Raw genomic sequence first — 21,582 nt, forward strand, 5'->3', positions numbered from 1 at the left:
AAAATAGTACAAACAAAATTTGACTTTCTGAAAATTTGAATTGTACCGACTTTCAAAACCTTACGATTTCAAATATTTTGCTCATATGAAAATCCAGAAYGAGTTAAAATAGTGAAAAAAGTGTTTTTTACGTTAACACAATCAAAATCAAGATGAAAAAAATTGCAACTTGATACTTACGTAAAGCTAATGACAGTGTTAGGTACTGTTACTCTTGTTAGTTTTTAGATACGCTTTGATTTTAGTTTTATTTCTTTATAATTAATATTTCTTAAAATATTAAGTAAAACATTAAAACACAAATCAAATAAAAAAAATATTCACATTCAATTTCATTTACTTAAAAAAGTGAGTCTAATTACAGTTTATTTTTATAATTTTATTTTAAACTTATTAGTTGTAATCCTAAAACCCAATTAAAACAGACTCAAAGTGAGCTTTTGGAGCTTAAAGTTGTACTTGGAGTTGTAAATGTTGAAGTTGAAAATCGCTTACTACATTGAAAATCATCATAAATTTCCCCCGGAGGACACACATTAATGACAGGATAAAGCATTTTAGTTGAGCTACTGTACTCTTCACACACATAGTATTTTGCCGGATTTTCCGGTAAAGCCTCACTTTGGCCCCAAGTGTTACAAACCGGTACCGGAAACACCCCTTCTGGACACAACCCATCTTCTAGTGGAACATCGCAAATATCCGTCCTGCCATTAAAACCAAATCCTTGTTCACATTCGTTAAGATAAGCTCGGAAATTGTAGTCTTTCACACACAAAACGAATTTATTGCAATAGAAGGGATGAGGAAAAATCCCCACTTTTCGACAGGGAAAATCCAAATCAGCAAGACCGGAACAAAAAACATCGAAATCAGTCGTACATTTTCCCCGGACGCATCTTTTAGGTGATGTACAAGTCGCAACAGTGTCTTTGGTCCAGGTTTCGTCGTCGTTTTGAACACAGGCAACTAGGTTGGAACAGGTTTCGCAAAACAAGCCAGGTTTTGTACAATTTTTCGGCCGTTCAGACACACAAAATGAAACAAACTGGACGAAATCGTTAAATTAACTGACTCAAAGTTAAAATAAACTCACCATGAGGAGAAAATACACAAATAATTTCATCTTGTGGCAATTTTTCACTACTGAGACACATAAAATACTTTATCGAAGGTTTTTGTATCGGCTGATAAGCTTGTTTTGTGTACTTTTCTCCCACTATCTCCCAAACCGAGACAAAGACAGTCGGCTTTGGAATTTTGACATATCCGGGGAGCCCACACACATAATTAAAAAATTTCAGAAATGTTCAAACAACGAAAAAAAGACTGATTTTATCCAAATTTTCGATGACTTTAAATTGCATTGGCAACGTTGAATTGTGAAACAGAAGATATAAAATTATCAATTTTCATATCTTTTGTCTTTACAATCAATCTTGGCAACGTAATATAATAATTATAGCCCACTTTGACCAAAAATTTAATTATAGTACTTTTAAGTCCATTAATGCTCGGTTTCTACAACGATTTAGCATTAGATAAATTTTATCGGTTCGGTAGTTACTAAAGTAGCATTGATTTGATTGGTGTCTCTATAGCAATTATGGAACCGATAAAATTTATCTAACGATAAATCGTTTCAGAAACCGACCCTAAAACACACATTTGAATGCTATAAAGACCACTTTGACCAAAATAGTATATTAAAAAATACATTTTGTAAGGCAAGTTTTGTGGAACGAGTCCCCACAAATGTTTTGTATGCTATTTTTCTATTTTAGCGTTTTACGTACTTTTTTAACATAAAAGTCAGATTTTCAAAATTTTGGAACTTATGCCCTAATAAGGTGGTGGTTGGTAATAAATGTCACAAAGTTTAAAAAATTCGATTTTCGAAGTGTCAAGTCTCGAATATACTATTTAATTAACAATGAATACGYCAAATATTTCATGTACAAAAATTATTTTTTGATAATTGTAATACTTTTAAATTAAATAAAAATGTTTAGTTTTTTAAATAAGCATCTTAAAGAAATATTATGCATTAATAAGATGAAATTGACAAAAAACAAATTCTTATTAATGTAATAAATTAATGTAATATGTAGGAAATTAGGGATAGAATAGTCAGGGAATTTTTTTGCTTTAATAATAACTGGCATATCGACGAAATTTTGTTTTCGCTGGTTATTCTGTTGGACACATTGAAAATCAAAGCCTAGAGATATTTATTGTAAATATAACTACATTGGTGTTATAATAAACAGGAACAAAGGAAACACTCTTTTATTAAGGCCAAAATCATTCAAACCAAAAATTAAAAAAATGTGAATCTGAAATTAATTAGTGAAAGGAATAAAAAATGGTTGTATAACTAGATAAAAAAATCTCTCCAGGTTTTGTTAAAAATAAAACAATTATTCTGGAACAGTCTGAAAATTGTTACATTTTTTAAAAGTAAACAAATGGAAAGTATAGAAATTTCAGGTTTTTTAGAATCACCTTAAAATCAAAATTAAAAAAGGGTTCATGAAAACGATTATCTTGGAATAATTCTCTCTGAAAATTTGAATTGTACCGACCTTCAAAACCTTACGATTTCAAATATTTTTTTCAAGTAAAAATCCAGAAAGAGTTAAAACAGTAAAAAATGCTCTTTTAGTTTTTAAGGTTAATACAATGAAAAAAAAAAAAAAAACAAGATGCAAAAAATTGCAGCTTAATACTTACCTACGTAAAGTAAGTAACAATGTAACAGTCGGGCAAGGTCACAAGATATACGTTGTCAATAATTTAATACTCTTCTTTTTTAGATGCATTTTGATCTTAATTTTTTTTTATAATTAATATTTCTTTAATTATATTTGTTACAAGTACCTAAAACACAGTTTTTGCGGACTACTCGTTGCTGTTTCCGGACGAGGCAAAGCCGAGTCTGAAATAGCAGATGAGTTACCAACAACATTTTTTGCTAAAACTCACAAAAAATGAATTCACACCTCTTATTAATTAAAAGAATTAGGCAAATTGACTTTATCGTCTGGAAAAACTGTTTTTGGGGACTGAGTACCTAAAATAACCATTTTACGTACTATTTTATTGAGTCCGGAAAAGACTCATTTTAGGACAGCCATGTTCAGGAGCGTATACAAAAAAAAATATTAGGTGAATATTAATTTTGTTGTTAAAACACAAAACAGATAAAGAAATTATTCAAATTTAATTTCATTTACTTAAAAAAGTGAGTCTATCTAATTACAGTTTATTTTTATATTTTTATTAGTTGTAATCCTAAAACCCAATTCAAACACACCCAAAGCTTACTTACAATAAACTGTAATTTAACTCCTGAAGGGTGTAAGCCTCAAAACTTCTCGAAGGAGAAGTTCAAGTTAGAGTTGTAGTTGTAGTTGAAGTTGAAGTTGAAAATCCCTTACTACATTGAAAATCATCGTAAATTTCCCCCGGAGGACACACATTAATGACAGGATAAAGCTTTTTATTCGAACTGCTGTACTCCTCACACACATAGTATTTTGCCGGATTTTCCGGTAAAGCCTCACTTTGGCCCCAAGTGTTACAAACCGGTACCGGAAACACCCCTTCTGGACACAACCCATCTTCAAGTGGAACATCGCAAATATCCGTCCTGCTGTTAAAACCGAATCCTTGTTCACATTCGTTGAGATAAGCTTGCATATTATTATAGCTGCCTTTCACACACAAAACGAATTTATTGCAATAGAAAGGATGAGGAAAAATCCCCACTTTTCGACACGGAAAATTCAAATCAGCAAGYCCGGAACAAAAAACATCAAAATCAGTCGTACATTCTCCCCGGACGCATCTTTTAGGTGATGTACAAGTCGCAACAGTGTCTTTGGTCCAGGTTTCGTCATCGTTTTGAACACAGGCGGTTAGGATGGAACAGGTTTCGCAAAACAAGCCAGGTTTTGTACAATTTTTTGGCCGTTCGGCCATACAAAATAAAACAAACTGTACCAAATTTACAATTAATAAACTGTATCAAAATTGAAATAAACTCACCATAAGGAGAAAATGCACATATAATTTCATCTTGTGAGAATTTTTCATTACTAACGCACAAAATAGAAGTTTATCGAAGGTTTTAGTTTCAGCTGATAACCCTGATTTGTTTACTTTTCTTTCTCTATCTCCCAGAACGAGACAAAGACAGTTGGCTTTGGAATTTTYACATATCCGGGGAGCCCAAACACATAATTAAAAAAATTTCAGAAATGTTCAAACAACGAAAAAAAGACTTCTGATTTAATCCAAATTTTTCATGARTTTAAATTACATCGGCAACGTTGAATTGTGAAACAGAAGATATAAAATTATCAATTTTCATATCTTTTATCTTTACAATCAATCTTGCCAACTTAATATCAAACTTATAGCCCACTTTGACCAAAAATTTAATTATAGTACTTTTAAGTCCATTAATGCCCGGTTTCTAGAACGATTTAGCATTAGATAAAGATAAATTTTATCGGTTCGGTAGTTACTAAAGTAGAATTGATTTGATTGGTGATTCTATAGCAATTATAGAACCGATAAAATTTATCTAACGATAAATCGTTTCAAAAACCCACCCTAAAACACACATTTGAATGCTATAAAGACCACTTTGACCAAAATAGTACAGTGCGATCAAAAAGTCTGTCTATCAAGCAAGCGTAGAAATTTAAAACATATGTCTGTGGAAGATAAAATGTCACAATGAGAAATGTCAAAATAATTTTTACGTAAATTATGACAGAAAACCGTGGTGAACGATTTTTATGAATAAACAACAAAATCTTATTTTAGTTTGTTTTGAGACGTTTCATAAAATAATGCAATTTAATTAGCTCAATGTTTTAATTTTTATAAAATAATTTTTTGACATCTAGATAACATACGAACTGCCATGCAACATACGTCCTCAACTAGGACGCCTACTTGATAGAAAGACTTTTTGATCGCACTGTATATTAAAGAATGCGTTTTGTAAGGCAAGTTTTGTGGAACGAGTCCCCACAAATGTTTTTTATGCTATTTTTTCTATTTTGTGCGTTTTACGTACCTTTTTAACATTAAAGTCAAAAATTTAGGCACTTTTGCCCTAATAAGGTGGTGGTTGGTAATTAATGTCACAAAGTTTAAAAAATTTGATTTTTGAAGTCAATCTCGAATATTTTATTGAATACGTCAAATATTTCATGCACACCACCTGAAATAAGAGAAATTGCTCAACACACCGTTGAAACTCTAAAAACTTTCTAAAAAGTACATTTTACTAGTCTATTTCAGCACCCGAATTGGTGTTGAAATGGCTCATTAAAGCATCGGTTTTGGTATCGAAACAAGCTTTTTCTATTTTGCGTTTAAAATAAGTCTATTACAGCACCCAAATTGAGTGCTTTAATAAGTTGTTGGCGTTAATTTAATTTAATTTAATTTTGGACTTTCTTCACAATTCATTTTCAAATGTCAAAATAAGAATTATTTTTATTTTTCACAGCCGCCTAAAATTATTCCACATAAATGTCGTCAACCGTCGCAAAATTCTCTAAAAAAATATTTCGTCTTTTAACTTATAAAATGATATAAAGCGGCAAAATAGAAAAATGTAATTATAGTACTTTTATCTATTAAAACACCCATTTGAATGCTATAAAGGGAATAGGAAAAACAGTCAACTCTACGTAATATCTTTATATTTAATATAWGTACTTAATTACAAAAAAATTACTTATAAAGTAGGCAAGAAATTATAGTAGTGCTTGGTGTCGATGGTTTTGGTGGTACCAGTACTACTACCAAGTAGTAGTGGTTTCACTATCAGTACTAGTACTAGTCGGAGTAGTACCCCCCTTGTCGGCACACTGATACTGGTCATAGACCTGCGCCCCCGGACAGACATCCATCACCGGATACAAAACTTTCTTCACCTGACTGTACTGCTCACAGATATAGAACATCGCTGGTTTCCCCTCTATGGCCCCACTTTGCCCCGCTTGCTTGCAAATGGGCACCGGAAGTGCCCCATCTGGGCATTGTCCATCAGTCAATTCATCATCACACAGATCCGTTTCGACATTGAATCCGAAGCCTTGAGGACACTCGTTGAGAAAAGGCCTTAACCTTGCTCCTTCCTTCACACAAAGAACGAATTTGTTGCAGTAAAACGGATCGGGGAAAATCCCCACAGTCTGACAGGGGAAGTCCAAATCGGCAGTACCCCAACAAAAGGGCTCTTCAGCGGTTGTACACACACCATTGACACATCGGGAGGGGAGGTCGCATTTGGCGAGGGGATTTTTCCTCCAAGTACCGTCAGCGTTTTGGACACAGCCGACTAGACTGGAGCAGGTTTCGCAAAGGGGGCCCGGTTTGGTGCAGTTTTTCACCGGTTCGATCGCAGAACGGTAATCAGGGAGGTTGGCACAATGGACCACAGTAATGGCAAAAATTACCAAAAAAACTTGGATTAGAGCCATTTTTTCAACATTTTTCTATAGAGGAGCCGGTTTTATACCCCTTATCGGCGTTATCAATTTTGAAATAACGACAAAAACATGTACAATCTGATTAGAGAAGTGATTGGTTCAAAGAACCGTAATTACATTTTTTGTGAACTACAGTTAATTGACTGTCTTTTGTTATTAAAATCACCTGTCATTTTTTATATGGCAAAAAATTGTTTAGAATAATAACTGTGATGAGATTTTTTTTAATTAGTGATCGACTGCATTCTTGAAAATTATTGTGATGTAAGAACAATGTAAATAGTAATTAAGAACACGAGGCAAAAATTACAATAAAAATAAGAAAAATCATAATTAAATAATTTTATTTATTTTCAACTATTGTTAATTCTAGAATTAGCTGGAAGGAAAGTTGCGAAACAAATAATATTGTGTTATTGTTATCTTATTATCTTTTTACAAGTATTTTTCAATTAAGTAAAAACAACCATTTTGACTCATTTAATTCTAGCGGAATTTTTACAATAAATTATAAAAATTGGCTCGATGGGTATATCCTTTGTCCTTTTACGTCCTTGCTTTTTTAGCTATATTTTTCTCCTTCACTGACTCTTTTGTATATTTTAAATTAAACCATGAATGATTTGTTAGTCATATTTTTCATTATTTCATTGAGATGTTTATTTATTTTTCAACTTGACCGAAATCCGAATCCCAATTAACTTTTTTCGCACAATTTTTCATTCCCGATTCAGTTAAATTATCATAAAATACTCGTAGTGTCGAAAATTCCTTTGTAAAATATAAAATTACCAAATAATATAAATTGCGTACAATGCACTTCAAAACTAATGTTAATAATGTGGGAAATTTATCAGTATTTTGCAACGACGTGTACAATTAAAAATAAAAAAAAGTTGATTAGCTTGACTTATGCTTTCACGAAACACGCATTTTTTTCTAAAAATGTATTGTTTTTGTGAGATAACTCAATTTTTGTTCGTACCCACCAAAGCACTTCTTTTAATTAAACTAAAATTAAAGAAAACAAATAGCAACGTTCTGCTCAATTTTCACTTGGACTTTTGTTTAATTAATTTATGCCTACAATGTATCAAAATGAATAATGAAATTTTCTAGGAAAAAATAATACATACAACATTTTTTTTAGAATACAAAACTATGTTCCTTGTTAAGTTAAATATTAATTTCAACAACTTCTGTAAAAGATAAAAAATTCCTGATTTAAATTTTTATTTTTTAGAGTTCAGCCTTGCTTGGTTAAAGACTAATTTGTAAAATAATTTTAGTTTTAAAAAATCAAGTATGTCTTGGAAAGTTTCAAAAGATCTATTTTTTTAGGGTAATAGATATGCTATTTATATTGCAAATACCACAAAAAGTTATTAAGAAAAGTTGTTTAGAATAAACATTTAGGGGCCTAAAAATTTTAAAACCATCAGACTACTATATTTTTCATATTTTTTCCAATATAGTTGCTTTTTAGTAACAAAAGTTATTAAGTAGTAATCATGTTTTACTCATAATAAAAAAAACTGTTAAAAATAAAATTTGATTTGTAACAAACATAAAAATAAATAAAAAACCATAGTTTTAAAATTATAGGGGCTTAGATGTGAATTCTTAACAACTTTTTGTCGTTTTAATAAAAGGCACTCTACAGCAAAATAAGTTTTTTGAAAAATTTCCAAAACATACTTGATTTTTCTAAACTAAAATTATGTTAGAAATTAGCCCCTAACAGGGCTGACACACTATACAGAGTGCGCCAGAACTCGCGCAATTAAAAAGGAGAGTTTTGGGGGTATGCATAAATTTTGATTCACCTGGTATACAAAAAAATTATTTTATTAAATTTAAAATCAATTTGTTAAAATCGGATACGGGGTTATACATTGTTACGTTTCAATAAACGTTCTGTATATTTTAACGCAAAAATAAAAAACTGGGATATAATTAAAACATTCTAACAATTTTATAGTTATTTATTGTTTAATTGTAATTTTTCGTCATATAATTCACAAAAATTGATAAATACTTTCCTGGATCCAGGYAATAGGACTTACCTTGGGAATGAATTCGGGATTTTATTGTCACTACACTCACTAGGATTCGAGTAAACCGGAATGTGGAAAAAGGGATTCTACAATTGCGTCACAAAACTCTCATCAAACCCCTCAAACTCATCCCCTTTTTCGGGGATTTCGGGGAGCAGATCTTTCGGACTGACCTTTTTCTCCTTGACATCTTCGAAATTGTAGCCTTTATAGAATGCTATATTTCGTAGTGCCCTTAACGTCCTCAATCTTTGCGCCGGCTTGACTTGCAATAACCTTTGTAGCAGGTCACATGACGGGCCATCGAGCCCAACTTGTGGTAATTTCGTGGTGAAATCCGTTTGTCCTAAGTCCGGCTCTGTCGTGGGATACTGAAAAAAAATCCCAGCTTGTTCATCGACGATTATGATTAGTTATAAATTACACGAACGTGTTTCCGCTACTGCCGCGCCATTCAAGTGCTTAATTATCATAATTATGCGATATTCTAGATAAAAATCCTCGGAGAGTTTATTTTAGAAACTCGTTAGTACCTAACGGTACGCTAACATTTTTGAGTGTTTTGTCTCGTAAAATCACCGATTGTTGAAAAAGGAGGTCGTCGATCGGGATTTTCTGGATTTTTGGCACCTGTCAAGATTAGTCTGTTTCTGGCCCACATTCCATACCATTTCGTTCGCATAAATCAAGTTTTAGCGATTATTTATTTAAATCCTTGCATTCCTGAGACGGAATCCGATGAGATAGGTCATTGGTTGAGGAAAGGACGTTGAATCGAACATTTTAATTACACTTCAAGGATTTGATTGACAGAATTTTTAATGTTTTAATCTCGAATAAGGATCTGGAGTAACTGTAGTGCTGAACTAGTTTGACTTTTACCCAGTTTGCAAAGTTTTTAAACAAACAATTTGTTTACAAGAATTATTAGTTTGTTCATTTTTCTAAAAAGGAAATTCAGTGCAAAAAAACAACTTACGACACTTCGACCCGCATTTTATTTGCTTTCCCGTAATCCGGGCTGAAAAAACTAGCCCTCATGAAAATAAAATTTCTCTAAAAATGAAATATTAGAAGCGGAAATTGCGAGGGTCAAATATCGCACCCAAAACGGATTAAAATAACCGGAAACTGAAATTTCCGGACACAAAATGTGCAGAATTCCGAACAAAACATTAACATAAAACATTCCTCCAACACACAAAGAAAATGTGCGAGAAAAAGAGTAGAAATGAAAAATCTTCATTTTTGATCTTGAAATTAAGTTGGCATGAATGAAGAGAATTAAAAATTAACTAAAAGCGTAGCATATTACTTAAAAAGCAAATTAAATCAACAAAACACAAAAAAAGCTACAACATTTGAAAATCGTTTACACTATTTCTAATCATTTTTTATTTTTTATAAAAAAAAATAAATAAAATCAAAATTATGTATAGAATAAATTGCAAATAATAAATAATAATAAATAAAATTTGCAAAAATGTATCTTTCTAGAGATAAATATGTATACATATTAACAAAAACTTAAAATCCAAAAAAATACTACTAAAAAAAATATAAACCTTGTCTGAAAATGGCAATATTATTTTCTAGTTTTTGTAATTTAAATAACCGAAAATTGGGAATTTTGTCGTGGTTTAATGTTATTTTGCTTTTGAGAGAGGCGAAGAGAATCAAAATTTCACAAAAAAATTAAATTAAGACGTCTTTTTAAGTAAAACTTTTTTAGATAGCAATTTTAAAAAAAATATTTTAGGAGGGTGCTAAGAAAATTTAATTCACGTGGTATAAAATTAAATATTTATTCTTTTAACACAACATTGTTTTTATAAAAACTTTACGAAAACCAAATCAAGTTCCCTGATCTGGAAGTAAAAAAGAAAAACACCATAATTATAATTGACAAAATAAAAAAAAAAACAAAACTAAGAGAAGAATTCAAAATAAATTTCTCACCCAATTTATTAAATTTTTTCAAAGTGATAAAAAATTGCGTTACCAACCTTAAAAAGATAAATTTCACTAGTGTTTTAAAGTACTCATTTGGATGCTTTAAGGAGTCTAATAAGCCTTGTAGTTTCAAATTTTTTTGCAAAAAATTGCTTTAGAAGAAATGCATAAATTTTATAGTTTCCATAAAACAAAAACCAAAATAAGAAAATTCAAAATAACTCTATTTGTTGCATTTTTTCAAAATGGAAAAAACTGCGTTACCAATCTTGAAAAGATAAATTCCACTAGTATTTTAAAGTACTCATTTGGATACTTTAAGACAAGCAATTTCGAATTTTCGAGCAAAACACAAAAATTATAATTTTTGATATAATAAAACAAAAATTAGAGGAGAATTCAAATTAAATTCCTCATTCTATTTGTTGCATTTTTCAAAGTGAGGAAATTGCGTTACCAATCTTAAAAAGGTAAATTTCGCTAGTTATTTTAAAGCACTCATTTGGATGCTCTAAGGAGTCTAATAAGTCATGCAGTCTCAAATTTTTTCGCAAAAAATAGCTTTAGAAGAAAAACACAAAAATTATAATTTCCATAAAACAAAAACCAAAATAAGAGAATTCAAAATAACTCTATTTGTTGCATTTTCAAAATGGAAAAAAACTGCGTGACCAATCTTGAAAAGATAAATTCCACTAGTATTTTAAAGCACTCATTTGGAAGCAATTTCGAATTTTCTCAAAAAATTGTAAATTGTGGAAGAAAAACACAAAAATTATAATTTTTGCTATAATAAAAAAAATAAGAGGAGAATTCAAATTAAATTCTTCATTCTATTTGTTGCATTTTTCAAAGTGAGGAAATTGCGTCACCAATCTTGAAAAGATAAATTCCATCAGTGCTTTAAAGCCCTCATTTGGCTGCTCTAAAGCGAGCAATTTCAAATTTTTTCGCAAAAAAATTGCAAATTGTGGAAGAAAAACACAAAAATTATAATTTTTGCTATAATAAAAAAAAATTAGAGGAGAATTCAAATTAAATTCTTCATTCTATTTGTTGCATTTTTCAAAGTGAGGAAATTGCGTCACCAATCTTGAAAAGATAAATTCCATTAGTGCTTTAAAGCCCTCATTTGGCTGCTCTAAAGCGAGCAATTTCAAATTTTTTCGCAAAAAAATTGCAAATTGTAGTTAAAATTGGTTCAAGTGCTGCATCCTCGTTGATTATATCGTGGAGAACGACCTTGTATTGTGCCAATTGAAGCTTCACGACGATGAAAATTGCTCTCGATGCAATAATAATGAATTTTCGTCTCTGTCGGATTGGAATTGGTGGTTGTTAGCTTGTTGTTGGTTTTTAGTTTTGTTTGGCGAGTTCTTCTTCTTGTTCTTCTTCTTCTTCATGCAACTAGTGGCATATACACGTTGGAWGATATTGCCGGCGATAACGAGCAGCGGCGCCAGGCAGGTAGTTAGGCGCCACCAGGCATTCGAAAACGATAAACAAGAAGACAACGACCAACTTCTTTCTCTCTGCACAAGCAAGAGTTCGCACGGCCGTTATTATTACAGAAAAAACGAAAGAAATGAACAAACGGGCCGGATGCGGGCTCGAATATACACTTACATTYAAAGCAAATTCAATCTTTGGTCCAATTTTGAAACTTTTCTTTTTAGAAAATTTGATTTAATGAGAGGTTATTTTCTCGATTCGATCGTCTAGCTCTGCAAATTGCCCTTTTCGAAGGTCAATAGGTCGCGAGCGACGAAACTGGTCGTGTTATGATAATGAGAGACAGTCTCGCCAACACTCCGCGAGGAAGTGGTCAAAAAGTGCTCCTCCAGGTCTTTGAACCTCCGTCGAAGACGTCCAGCGACGCCAAAACTCATCCCCGGAGAGTCTCTCACACAAGACTCGTTTCTATTTATAGTGTTAGGCATTGGTTGGTCGACCTTTGATGGCCTCAAACCGATCCGACTAAATATACACCAGACTTGGCGGTAATTACGCTTTTTGCAAAAACGAAGCGAAATAGGAGAGGTCTCGCGGTTGCTCCCTGAGGCGCCCACCGGTGATTGCCTTCCGCTTTGATTATTGACCGTTCTGCGCCAATAACTGACATACTGTTAGTGGATATATGCGGATTGCATATTATTAATTAGTTGGCTTTGAGATGTCATCGGGGGAAAAACATTTATCGTGTGCCAGATATGGACGACTTGAGCCGTTAAGTCAACGCCAGATAGGGAGAAATGCTTTTATGGAKGAGACAACTGCTTCCAGAAAAGAGGATTCGAGGAAAAATAAAACACAAACAAGTCTTAGAAAAAAGAAAAGAAATWGACAAGCAAAAAATTTTGACAAAATAGATCTAATAACAAACTGGAAATTTTGTTCTGTTCTTGACAGAAAAAAATTAAAAAAACAGAAATATAACACATCGTTCTTGGACTAAAATGTTGTCCAAAAAATCTAGAAATATCTTCTATTTCTATCAGCAAAAATAAAATTAAAATGGCTAAATTACAAAATTCATTTTTTTAATTCTTTTTGGAATTCAAATGCAAGACAAAAAAAATCAAATAGTGTAATTTCCAAGATAAGAAAAAAACTAACATAGGTGATCAAAAATGACTGGTAATACTGAATTATATTTTGTATTTTAAATAACCAAAATTGGAAATTGTGGTGGTGTTTGTTTAATGTTCTTTATTTGGTTTTTGAAAGTAAAAAATGCACAAAAAATTTGAACAAAAGTACAAACACTAAAAACTGATTAAAATAACCAGAAAAACTATATTTCTTTAACACAGTTATTTTTTAAAAACATATACATTAATAAAATTCAAGTCCCTTGATTTGTTTTTAGTATTAAAATTTAAAACATAAAAGACACGAAACTGTATTATTAAATACAAAATGAAAAAGAAATTCATAACTAATAGAATGATAAAAAATATTTCTGTAAACTGGTATTTAGTTTATTTAAAAAAAAGATTTCATAAAAAATTAACAGAAATACTGGTCCGCCAGAACTCGCGCCCCAGAGAAAAATTTCAAGTAAGATAAGATACCAGAAACATGGAAAAAATGTTTAAACAATTCTATCTGTCAAAAAAATTTTACATTTATTTTTTGACATTTGACATTTTTCTATGTCTATTTAATGATAACGAGGATTTTGTATATGTTTCTTTATAATTATTTAGTAAAGGTACAAAAATTTTGCCCATAAAAGCCACAAATAACATTGAACAAAGTTACGATTTAGGATACAGCTTCCTTGTTTCCTCTTTTAATAGCCTGTAGCAAAAAAACTTGGAAAATTATTTTTCCAACAGAAATAAATAGAGTCAAAGTGCAAAATTTAAACTGTCAAAATTGTCAAACTGCCGAAATTTTTATAGATAGAATTTTTTTAACTTTTTTTCCATGTTCCTGATATCTTACCTTATATGGCATTTTTCTCTAGGGCGCGAGTTCTGGCGCACCCTGTATGTATAAGAAGATTATAAAAACAAGTTTATATAAATTGTTCAAAAAATTTGAAAAAAAATTATTAAAATCCAAAAACAATAGCAAAAAATTAACATTCTTTCTAATTAAAAAAAAAAAAACAAAATCAACAGACCAAGAATAACAACGTAAGTAACGTAATAAAATAGCAAAAAACCAACTATAAAATAATTGGATAGAAAATATTTCTTTGACGCAGTTGTTTAAAAAACTTTTCCGACAATTCTAATAAAAAATAAGTTTTTTCACCCTTATTTGAGAGAGATATGGCCAATTACCTCTCAGGGAAGTAGAAATTTTACCTCCTCCAAAAAAACCGGAAAATATTCTAATAGATTTTATGGAAAAACTGAGATGATATCAAGAGAAATTGTTAGTTATAAAGTGTTTTTTCCTCCCTGGGTGGTTAGCTTCTAGAAAAAATACACTTTCCTCCCTTGTAATACGTACAAATACCTATCCCTTAAATCTTGGATTTTAAATCTTTTTAGAATTAAATCAAAAATGATTGTTGTTTTTATTTGAACTGAATACTTTGTGGTGTTTTTAATGTGAAAAAAAAAAACAAATAAACAAAAAAACATTAAAAAAGACTCAAAACGAGACAAATTTGTAAGCGACAATGCTCACAGCTTCAGTGAATCTGAAAAAAACATAACAAAGTGATCAAAATCAAGAAAATTAAACATAAAACAACAAAAGAAACAAGACTTTACCATCAAATTAAGATATTTTTTATCTAAAAAAAAATAAAAGAAGCTTGATTTCAAAACTCGAGATGGAAAAAATTGAGAAGAATAACACCAAATATAAAAATTCACTAATTTTAATGTTTGACATTTACTGGGTCATTGACACCGCTACCAACCCCACGCAAAGAAAATTCTGAAGATATACAAACAAATTTTGTTATTTTTGAAGGAAAAACTTCAAGATGAAGTTGACGTCAATAGAGATTTAAACTCATTTCCATAACATTGTTTATTTTTTGGAAAACCCATCTTCTGACCTTGTTTGTAATAAATTCAAACTCTCAATTTAAATATGCAAACGACAGTAGATCTGTAGTCGCATTAAACCACCTCCGATATAATCAAATAGTGTAACACTTCCGTAAACATAAAACTGTACTTCTAACTCGTTACGTCAATTAAGTATTTAAAASTTTGTTATTSACTTATCAAAAGCATTCATCTAATTCGAGATAATATAATTTTCAAAACGAACAGTTATTACTGTCGGCAAAACTTGTGGAGGAGAATGTTATGTCCAGCGAGATTTTTAACAGTTATCACAAAACGACCAAAAATTCACAAAAACAAATTAAAATGACTTAATCTCACTGGGAGATAAAAAAAAATAATAACCACTCCTATTGAACAGAAATGCAAGTCACTTGATCCAAGTTCAGATTTTTATCGAGAGTTTAGTCACCTTAAACTCTGATTGAGTTAAGAACGGTTTAAATTGCCTCATAAAGTCGGCTAATATATCGATATATCGGAAAACTGTTAATGCCGCACCTAGATTGACCCAAAGCAAGAGGAAGAGATGAAAAAAATGAGCAATTTTTGGTGGGATTCTAGCGAGTCCGTCCCTGTTTTCGAATTTCACTTGGCCTAAGGTGCATCTTTCTTGTAGATGAGGATGTGCCTYTATGACCTTGCACGGTCAATGCTTCTAGTGATGTTGCAGCAACGTGAAGACGCTGCAGGGGCCGCTCACCATCCTCACCTTTCCTGGACGTTGCAGTAGTCCAGTGGCGTACCGAAAAATTTCGATGAAAAATATCGACGACGATGCGATGCGACACTGACTTTTCTATTTATAGAACGTTGCAGGTTGCCTTCCAGGCCATAATTATTACATTCACAGCTCTTTCTGTGATCGAAATGAGTTCCCATCTAAACGTGTTATTAGCCGGGGATCCGAGAAAAATGCACTCTTACGACTGCGCTATAGTTAAGACTTGATTTATAAGCAGGACGGTGCTGAATGATAATTTTGAATCGACAACAAGAAGAAATGAAATTTCCCACAAAAATAGTTAAGTACGAAAAATTTGAAATTAAGTAGTGAAATTTTTTTGTATACAATTCGGGTTACCCGAAGTAGAATTTCGTCAAATTCGTGCATTAAATTATTTTTTTGAAAAATACTAGCCGAGCAAACGTTTTAAAATGTCAAATAATTACGTTAAGAAAAATTTCTCACAACTAAAGATTAATTAAACTTCAACTTTTCATAACCCCTGTCACCTCTGACATATTAATGTGTAAGGAAAATAATTAATGAAACCTCATCAATAACCAAAATTGAAAAAATCTTTAAAAATCTCATCAACTCACTAGAGAGGTTTCTTTTGTTTTATATTCTCTGAAATTAACTAAATAAAATTTTGTTAATTGTACAAGGTGTATCAAGTTTTATCCGCACCCCTTAAACTGTAATTGTAAAAAAATTCATAGATGATTTTTCAACATTTAGTATAGTTTCTAAACTTTTTTTAATTACTTATTGTATCACAGAAGTTTTGATCAGTCATAATTTTTTTTCAGTTTTGGTTCCTTTTGTTTCAGAAATTTACTACTACTCAAACTTATAACAAATCATAAATTAAACAAATCTAGCTACATGGTGTCAAATAAGACAATGTTAATGCCAAAAACAGCAAATAAAAGAAAATATTGCCAATATTTTTTCAAATTTTTAGTAAAAAATAGAAATAATAACTATTATTTATAACAAATAAGTTATAATAATAAGTGTTATAAATTTGTTTTGTTGTTATTTATAGATATACTTATTTTGTTTACTTTTAATAAGATTATTGTTAACATCAATATTTTTAATTGACACCATTGACATTAGATTTTAACTTTTATATTTTTTTTAACTTCATAAAAACTAATATCTTTCAAATTAAAAAAAAAATTGGGTCCCTATTTAAAATTAGAAAATTGAATACAGCGTGCGGCAGAACTCGCACCCCAGCGAAAAATGCCATGTCAGGTTAGATACCAAAAACATGAAAAAAATGTTAAAAAAATTCTGTCTATAAAAATTTCGAAGTTATGAAAGTATAAATTTTGCATTTCTCTTGGAAAAACAATTTTTCAAGTTTTTTTTGTTACAGGCCATTAGAAGAGAAAACAAGGAAGCTGTATCCAAAATTGTAACTGTTTAATGTCATTTGTGGATTTTATTGGAAAAATTTTTGTATCTTTACTACATAATTACAAAAAAAAACATATACAAGATCATCAGTAAATAGACATAAAAAATGTCAAATGTGAAAAAATAAATGGCAAAATTTTTTGACAGAGAACTTTTAAACATTTTTTCCATGTTCCTGGTATCTAATCTTATTTGAAATTTTTCTCTGAGGCGCGATTTCTAACTCACCCTGTATAGCCCAAAATACAGTATGTCCCCGGATTGAGTTTACAAGAAAAAAATGCTTATCTAAGATTTTACGCCAAAACTGCAAAAGAAAAACATTTTTTGCTTACCTGTATCTTGCAAATCTGAAATTAAAACTTAATTTTTCTGACTCATTGGAAAAAAAAGTTCATTTTTCTCTTGATTTTGAACTTGTAATAATTCTTCTCTGCGTTTTAAATTCCATCACATTGGCGATTTTATTTTTTTGACAACGATGTCACTTTTACAAACAAGTTTACGCAAATTAAATAACAAAAATGCTTGTGAAAACATAATTTTAGTAAATGACAACTCAAAGAAACAGCTTTAAGATAAAAAACAAAGTAATTTTTTAACAAGAACAATCGTTGTTCATTTAATTATGACATCATTGTCAAAAAAATAAAACCGACAAAAAATAAAATAAGAATCAAGAGAAAAATTAACTTTTCTTCCTTCTGAGTCAGAATAATGTATTACAGATTTGCTCACTTTTGAAGTTCTGGCGTAAAATAAAAGATATTTTTTTTCCTCTTGTAAACTCGATTCGGGAATATACTGTGACATTAGAAAAATTCTAAATTTGTCAGTTTATACTGTTTCAGAAGCCATTTAGTTAATTTTTTTATTTTTGAAATCGAGCCATAAATAAAACTTCTACAGCGCCTGCCGTTTTTTTTTAAATCATCGCCTGTATAAATTTTATAAGTTATAGGTGTCCCAAAAATAATTGAAAGAAAAACTCTAACCGTTTCATTTGCATCTATTTTCTCCACTCTGCCCTACACAYAAATACTTGTAAAAAGCTTAAAGAAAAAAATTCTAGTAAATAACTAAGAATGTAACTAAAAATGACCAATAAAATAAAATAGTTCGAAAGCAAACCATGACACTAATCTTCATTCATAACTAGGCCAATAAAAATATTTATAAATAAAATTGCATTTCCGGTGAAACTAATGATTAAAAAAATGACAACAAACTCGAATGAAAAGTGAACAAACCATACATGGTCGTTGTTATTTTCACTAATTACTTTTACAACTCCTAATCACCGTTTTCATTGTTACAAATCTAGAGTCACAATTTTTTGCAAAAATTAGAACGCTACAAACAAAAACATTGCAGGTTGTTTTGCATTCCAGCATAGTTTATTAATTAAAATAAACAGAAATAAACAACGATATGAATAATTTATCAAGTTGTAAAACGCAATCTAACGCTTGTGTATTAAATTTTGGTTCCACAATCGGTCCAGAAAAATCCCATTTCTTGCATCACAAATCAGGGTGTGTCCTCGCACATTGCACCGATCCTTGGCAATGACAATGTCACGCAATTTCAAAGTATGACTCAATCGTTTCGTGTCTCGAATTTTGATAAGAAACCTTCCGAGATGACGTGCTTTTTACGCAACTTTCAAATTAAAAAAATTTTCGTCGTATCTCGACCTGTCAGCTCCTATCGCCATCTCCTTCCGGTACTTACAAGAAAATGCCTTCAACAAAGACGATTCCGAGCTAATTTCGTTTAGAGGGGGGCTGTATTATTCAATTAGCATTGTGTACTCGATCCACTTGAGAAAGGATATCCGATATTATGCATTTAATAATTTATTTCAGACGACGGATATGGAGGAATGCGCACTCATTACGGCCATTTAAACGATTCTTCCAGAAAAAAAAAACAAATAGTTGATTACTTTTCTGGGTTTTAACACGAGCGAAGCTTACGTAAAGTCAAATTTCAATGGCAGTTTTAATTACCACTCATTTGTTGGCATAAAACAATGAATAAATGCATTTTTTAACCTCCAAGCTCGATGCAGCAATAAAGAAAATTAGTTATTTAGATTTTTAATTATTTTTTCGCGTTGCTTAATGAATGTATCTGTCTCGAATCACAAAAAAAACTCTTCTTGCTTATTTAAAGAATCTAATGAGGAATCGTATCCTTGTTACAATTAATTAAAACGCAGTTTTTTTTTATCATTCAAAGAATGGAAAAAATTTAATGATGTCTAGGTCAATCAATTTGAACAATTTTTTTAACTTATCGTTTATTCAAAAAATTGCAATAACGAATTCTTTAAATAGAATTGTTTCTTTAATTATCACGTAGCAGAATTTTATTAAATCTGCATTTACTGAGAAATAATACGCTTCATTATCGACCGTGAATAATGACTTATTTATTATTCACGATTTTATTAAAGATTTTTCGAGAAACGATTTTCAACAAAAACAACAACAAAGCAATAAAGAAGATTCGTCAAATCCAGTTTTCTAATTTTGAAAAATTATTTCTGGTACATAAATTTCAAGTGCAAATATTTTTTCCAATGAGTTCGTCATTTTTGAATGTTTTAATATTTAAAAATTTGTACAGAAAAGTCAGAGGCTAAGCCACTGAAATTATRTACCTGAAACTATACTTTTAAACATATTGTTTTATTTTTGAAATATGTACATAATTTGATTTATTTTGGCAAAAACTTTTTTGAAAAGTTCATTAATGGAATCCTAGAAAAATAAGATTTTCACTATATTAAGAAAAAAAGTACAAACTTTAAGGTTGTTAAGGTCGAAAAAGGAATGATTGAATTTATTTTGTACTCAATGTTAAAGGCTGCTTTTATCAAATAATTTCAGTAGATAAAGTAGTCTTTTATCGTCAAGTGAAATAAAGTAATTTTTATCTACCTTTTCACTCGTAGATAAACAATTTCTTTATCGTCTTGTGTAATAAATAAATATTTTTTACTTTCATCAAGACTCAATTTCTTATATCGTATAGGGGAGAGTGGGGCAAGAGTTCTTATGCAAAACTTCGTTTCTGTTTCAAATATGGAAAAAATACTAAAAGATTTAAATACATAGTGATTTTAAAGTATGTACAAATATTTTAACAGGTGTTAGTAGAGCTCAAAAAAAGTCAAAACTTGTCTTATCTCCGAATGTTTATAGTTTCTGAGATATTGAGGATGCAACCTCCACTTTGGCGTTGGAAAAATTATCCAAAAAAGTGTTAAATAAAAAAAAATGGTTGCAGATTTTATGACTTTTTTTGACACTTTTTTCTATGCCTGTTTTTACTAATTTTAACTTATTTTTTTTTAAACAATGTATGTAATAGATTTTGAAAAGCTAACCTCAGAGATTATATACAGGGTGTCCGGAACTCTGTTTAGTGTTATTTGTAGCTTTTATTGGCAAAATTTTTGTACCTCTACGAAATAATTATGAAAAAACAGATACAAAATCATCATTATCATTAAATAGACATAAAAAAATGTCAAATGTCCAAAAATAAATGTCAAAATTTTTTGTTAGATAGAATTTTGTAAGCATTTTTTCAGTACTCTAGGGGACTACCCAATTACTCCCTTTAAAGAAGGTGCGCGACTTTCCGGACAGCCCTGTATAAATTTATTAGACAAACAAAACACTCTGTATCTGAAAAATTATAAAGATTTGGATAAGGCAAGTAGTTATTTTGACTTCTTTTGAATCACTCGTTGAATTATTTGCACACTTTAAAATCATCCTGTATAGAACAACTGAAAACTTAAAATTTATTTCTCTACAACTTCAAAATTCCTAATGACACCGACAACTTATAGGGGGGAGTGGATCAAGTAATTTTTTTAATGAAATGAGATAAAGTGCGGGTTATTTGGATAATTCAAGATTGTGTTAATTATTGTAAAATTATTACGCCACGTCTTAAAATTGACATTTACGTGCGAAACGACGGAAATGCATCCAATTTAAACAACAATGATTATCTCACACAAAATTAAATTGCATAAATCGACCTTTGAAAAAAAAGGCCTCACAAAGGCCACACCAACCGATGGTTCGTTAATCACTCATCCCATATTGAACATCACAAATTCGTCTTCTTTGTTTATCAACCGCAATAAACGTCAAACCATGCTTGAAAAAATGGAAGAAAGACAATTAATTATCCGAAAGCAATCAAGTCATCGCATGATAAGAATAATGAATTAAAAGAAAAAATCGAAAGAGATTTTTGTAATAATGAAAGGTGTGTTAAAGCCTAACAGTAAATTTCCAGTCCTTCGCAACAAATGCGAACCGAATCGTGACTTA

General features: G+C 30.5%; 3 protein-coding genes across 3 annotated transcripts; all 3 read right to left on the minus strand.

Moving 5' to 3' along the window:
• Positions 1–305: 305 nt before the first annotated feature.
• LOC123003783 lies at positions 306–1,237 on the minus strand. The gene is made up of 2 exons (XM_044396774.1): positions 1,097–1,237; positions 306–1,048 (listed from the first exon to the last, which is right to left on the minus strand). The coding sequence occupies exons 1-2, from the start codon at positions 1,124–1,126 to the stop codon at positions 428–430; spliced, it is 651 nt and encodes a 216-aa protein (XP_044252709.1). The 5' UTR covers positions 1,127–1,237; the 3' UTR covers positions 306–427.
• A 1,967-nt stretch (positions 1,238–3,204) lies between these two features.
• LOC123003833 lies at positions 3,205–4,165 on the minus strand. Its single transcript, XM_044396847.1, has 2 exons — positions 4,051–4,165; positions 3,205–3,999 (listed from the first exon to the last, which is right to left on the minus strand). The coding sequence occupies exons 1-2, from the start codon at positions 4,096–4,098 to the stop codon at positions 3,391–3,393; spliced, it is 657 nt and encodes a 218-aa protein (XP_044252782.1). The 5' UTR covers positions 4,099–4,165; the 3' UTR covers positions 3,205–3,390.
• Positions 4,166–5,709: 1,544 nt separating this feature from the next.
• LOC123003827 lies at positions 5,710–6,551 on the minus strand. Its single transcript, XM_044396841.1, has one exon. It carries the CDS (start codon positions 6,507–6,509, stop codon positions 5,826–5,828), a length of 684 nt encoding a protein of 227 aa, XP_044252776.1. The 5' UTR covers positions 6,510–6,551; the 3' UTR covers positions 5,710–5,825.
• Positions 6,552–21,582: the final 15,031 nt, after the last annotated feature.

The sequence above is a fragment of the Tribolium madens genome, unplaced genomic scaffold (genome assembly GCF_015345945.1).
Source record: "Tribolium madens isolate multiple individuals breed KSU strain unplaced genomic scaffold, Tmad_KSU_1.1 Scaffold_1;HRSCAF=32;Tcas5.2_LG8, whole genome shotgun sequence".
Classification (NCBI taxonomy): Eukaryota; Metazoa; Arthropoda; class Insecta; order Coleoptera; family Tenebrionidae; genus Tribolium; species Tribolium madens.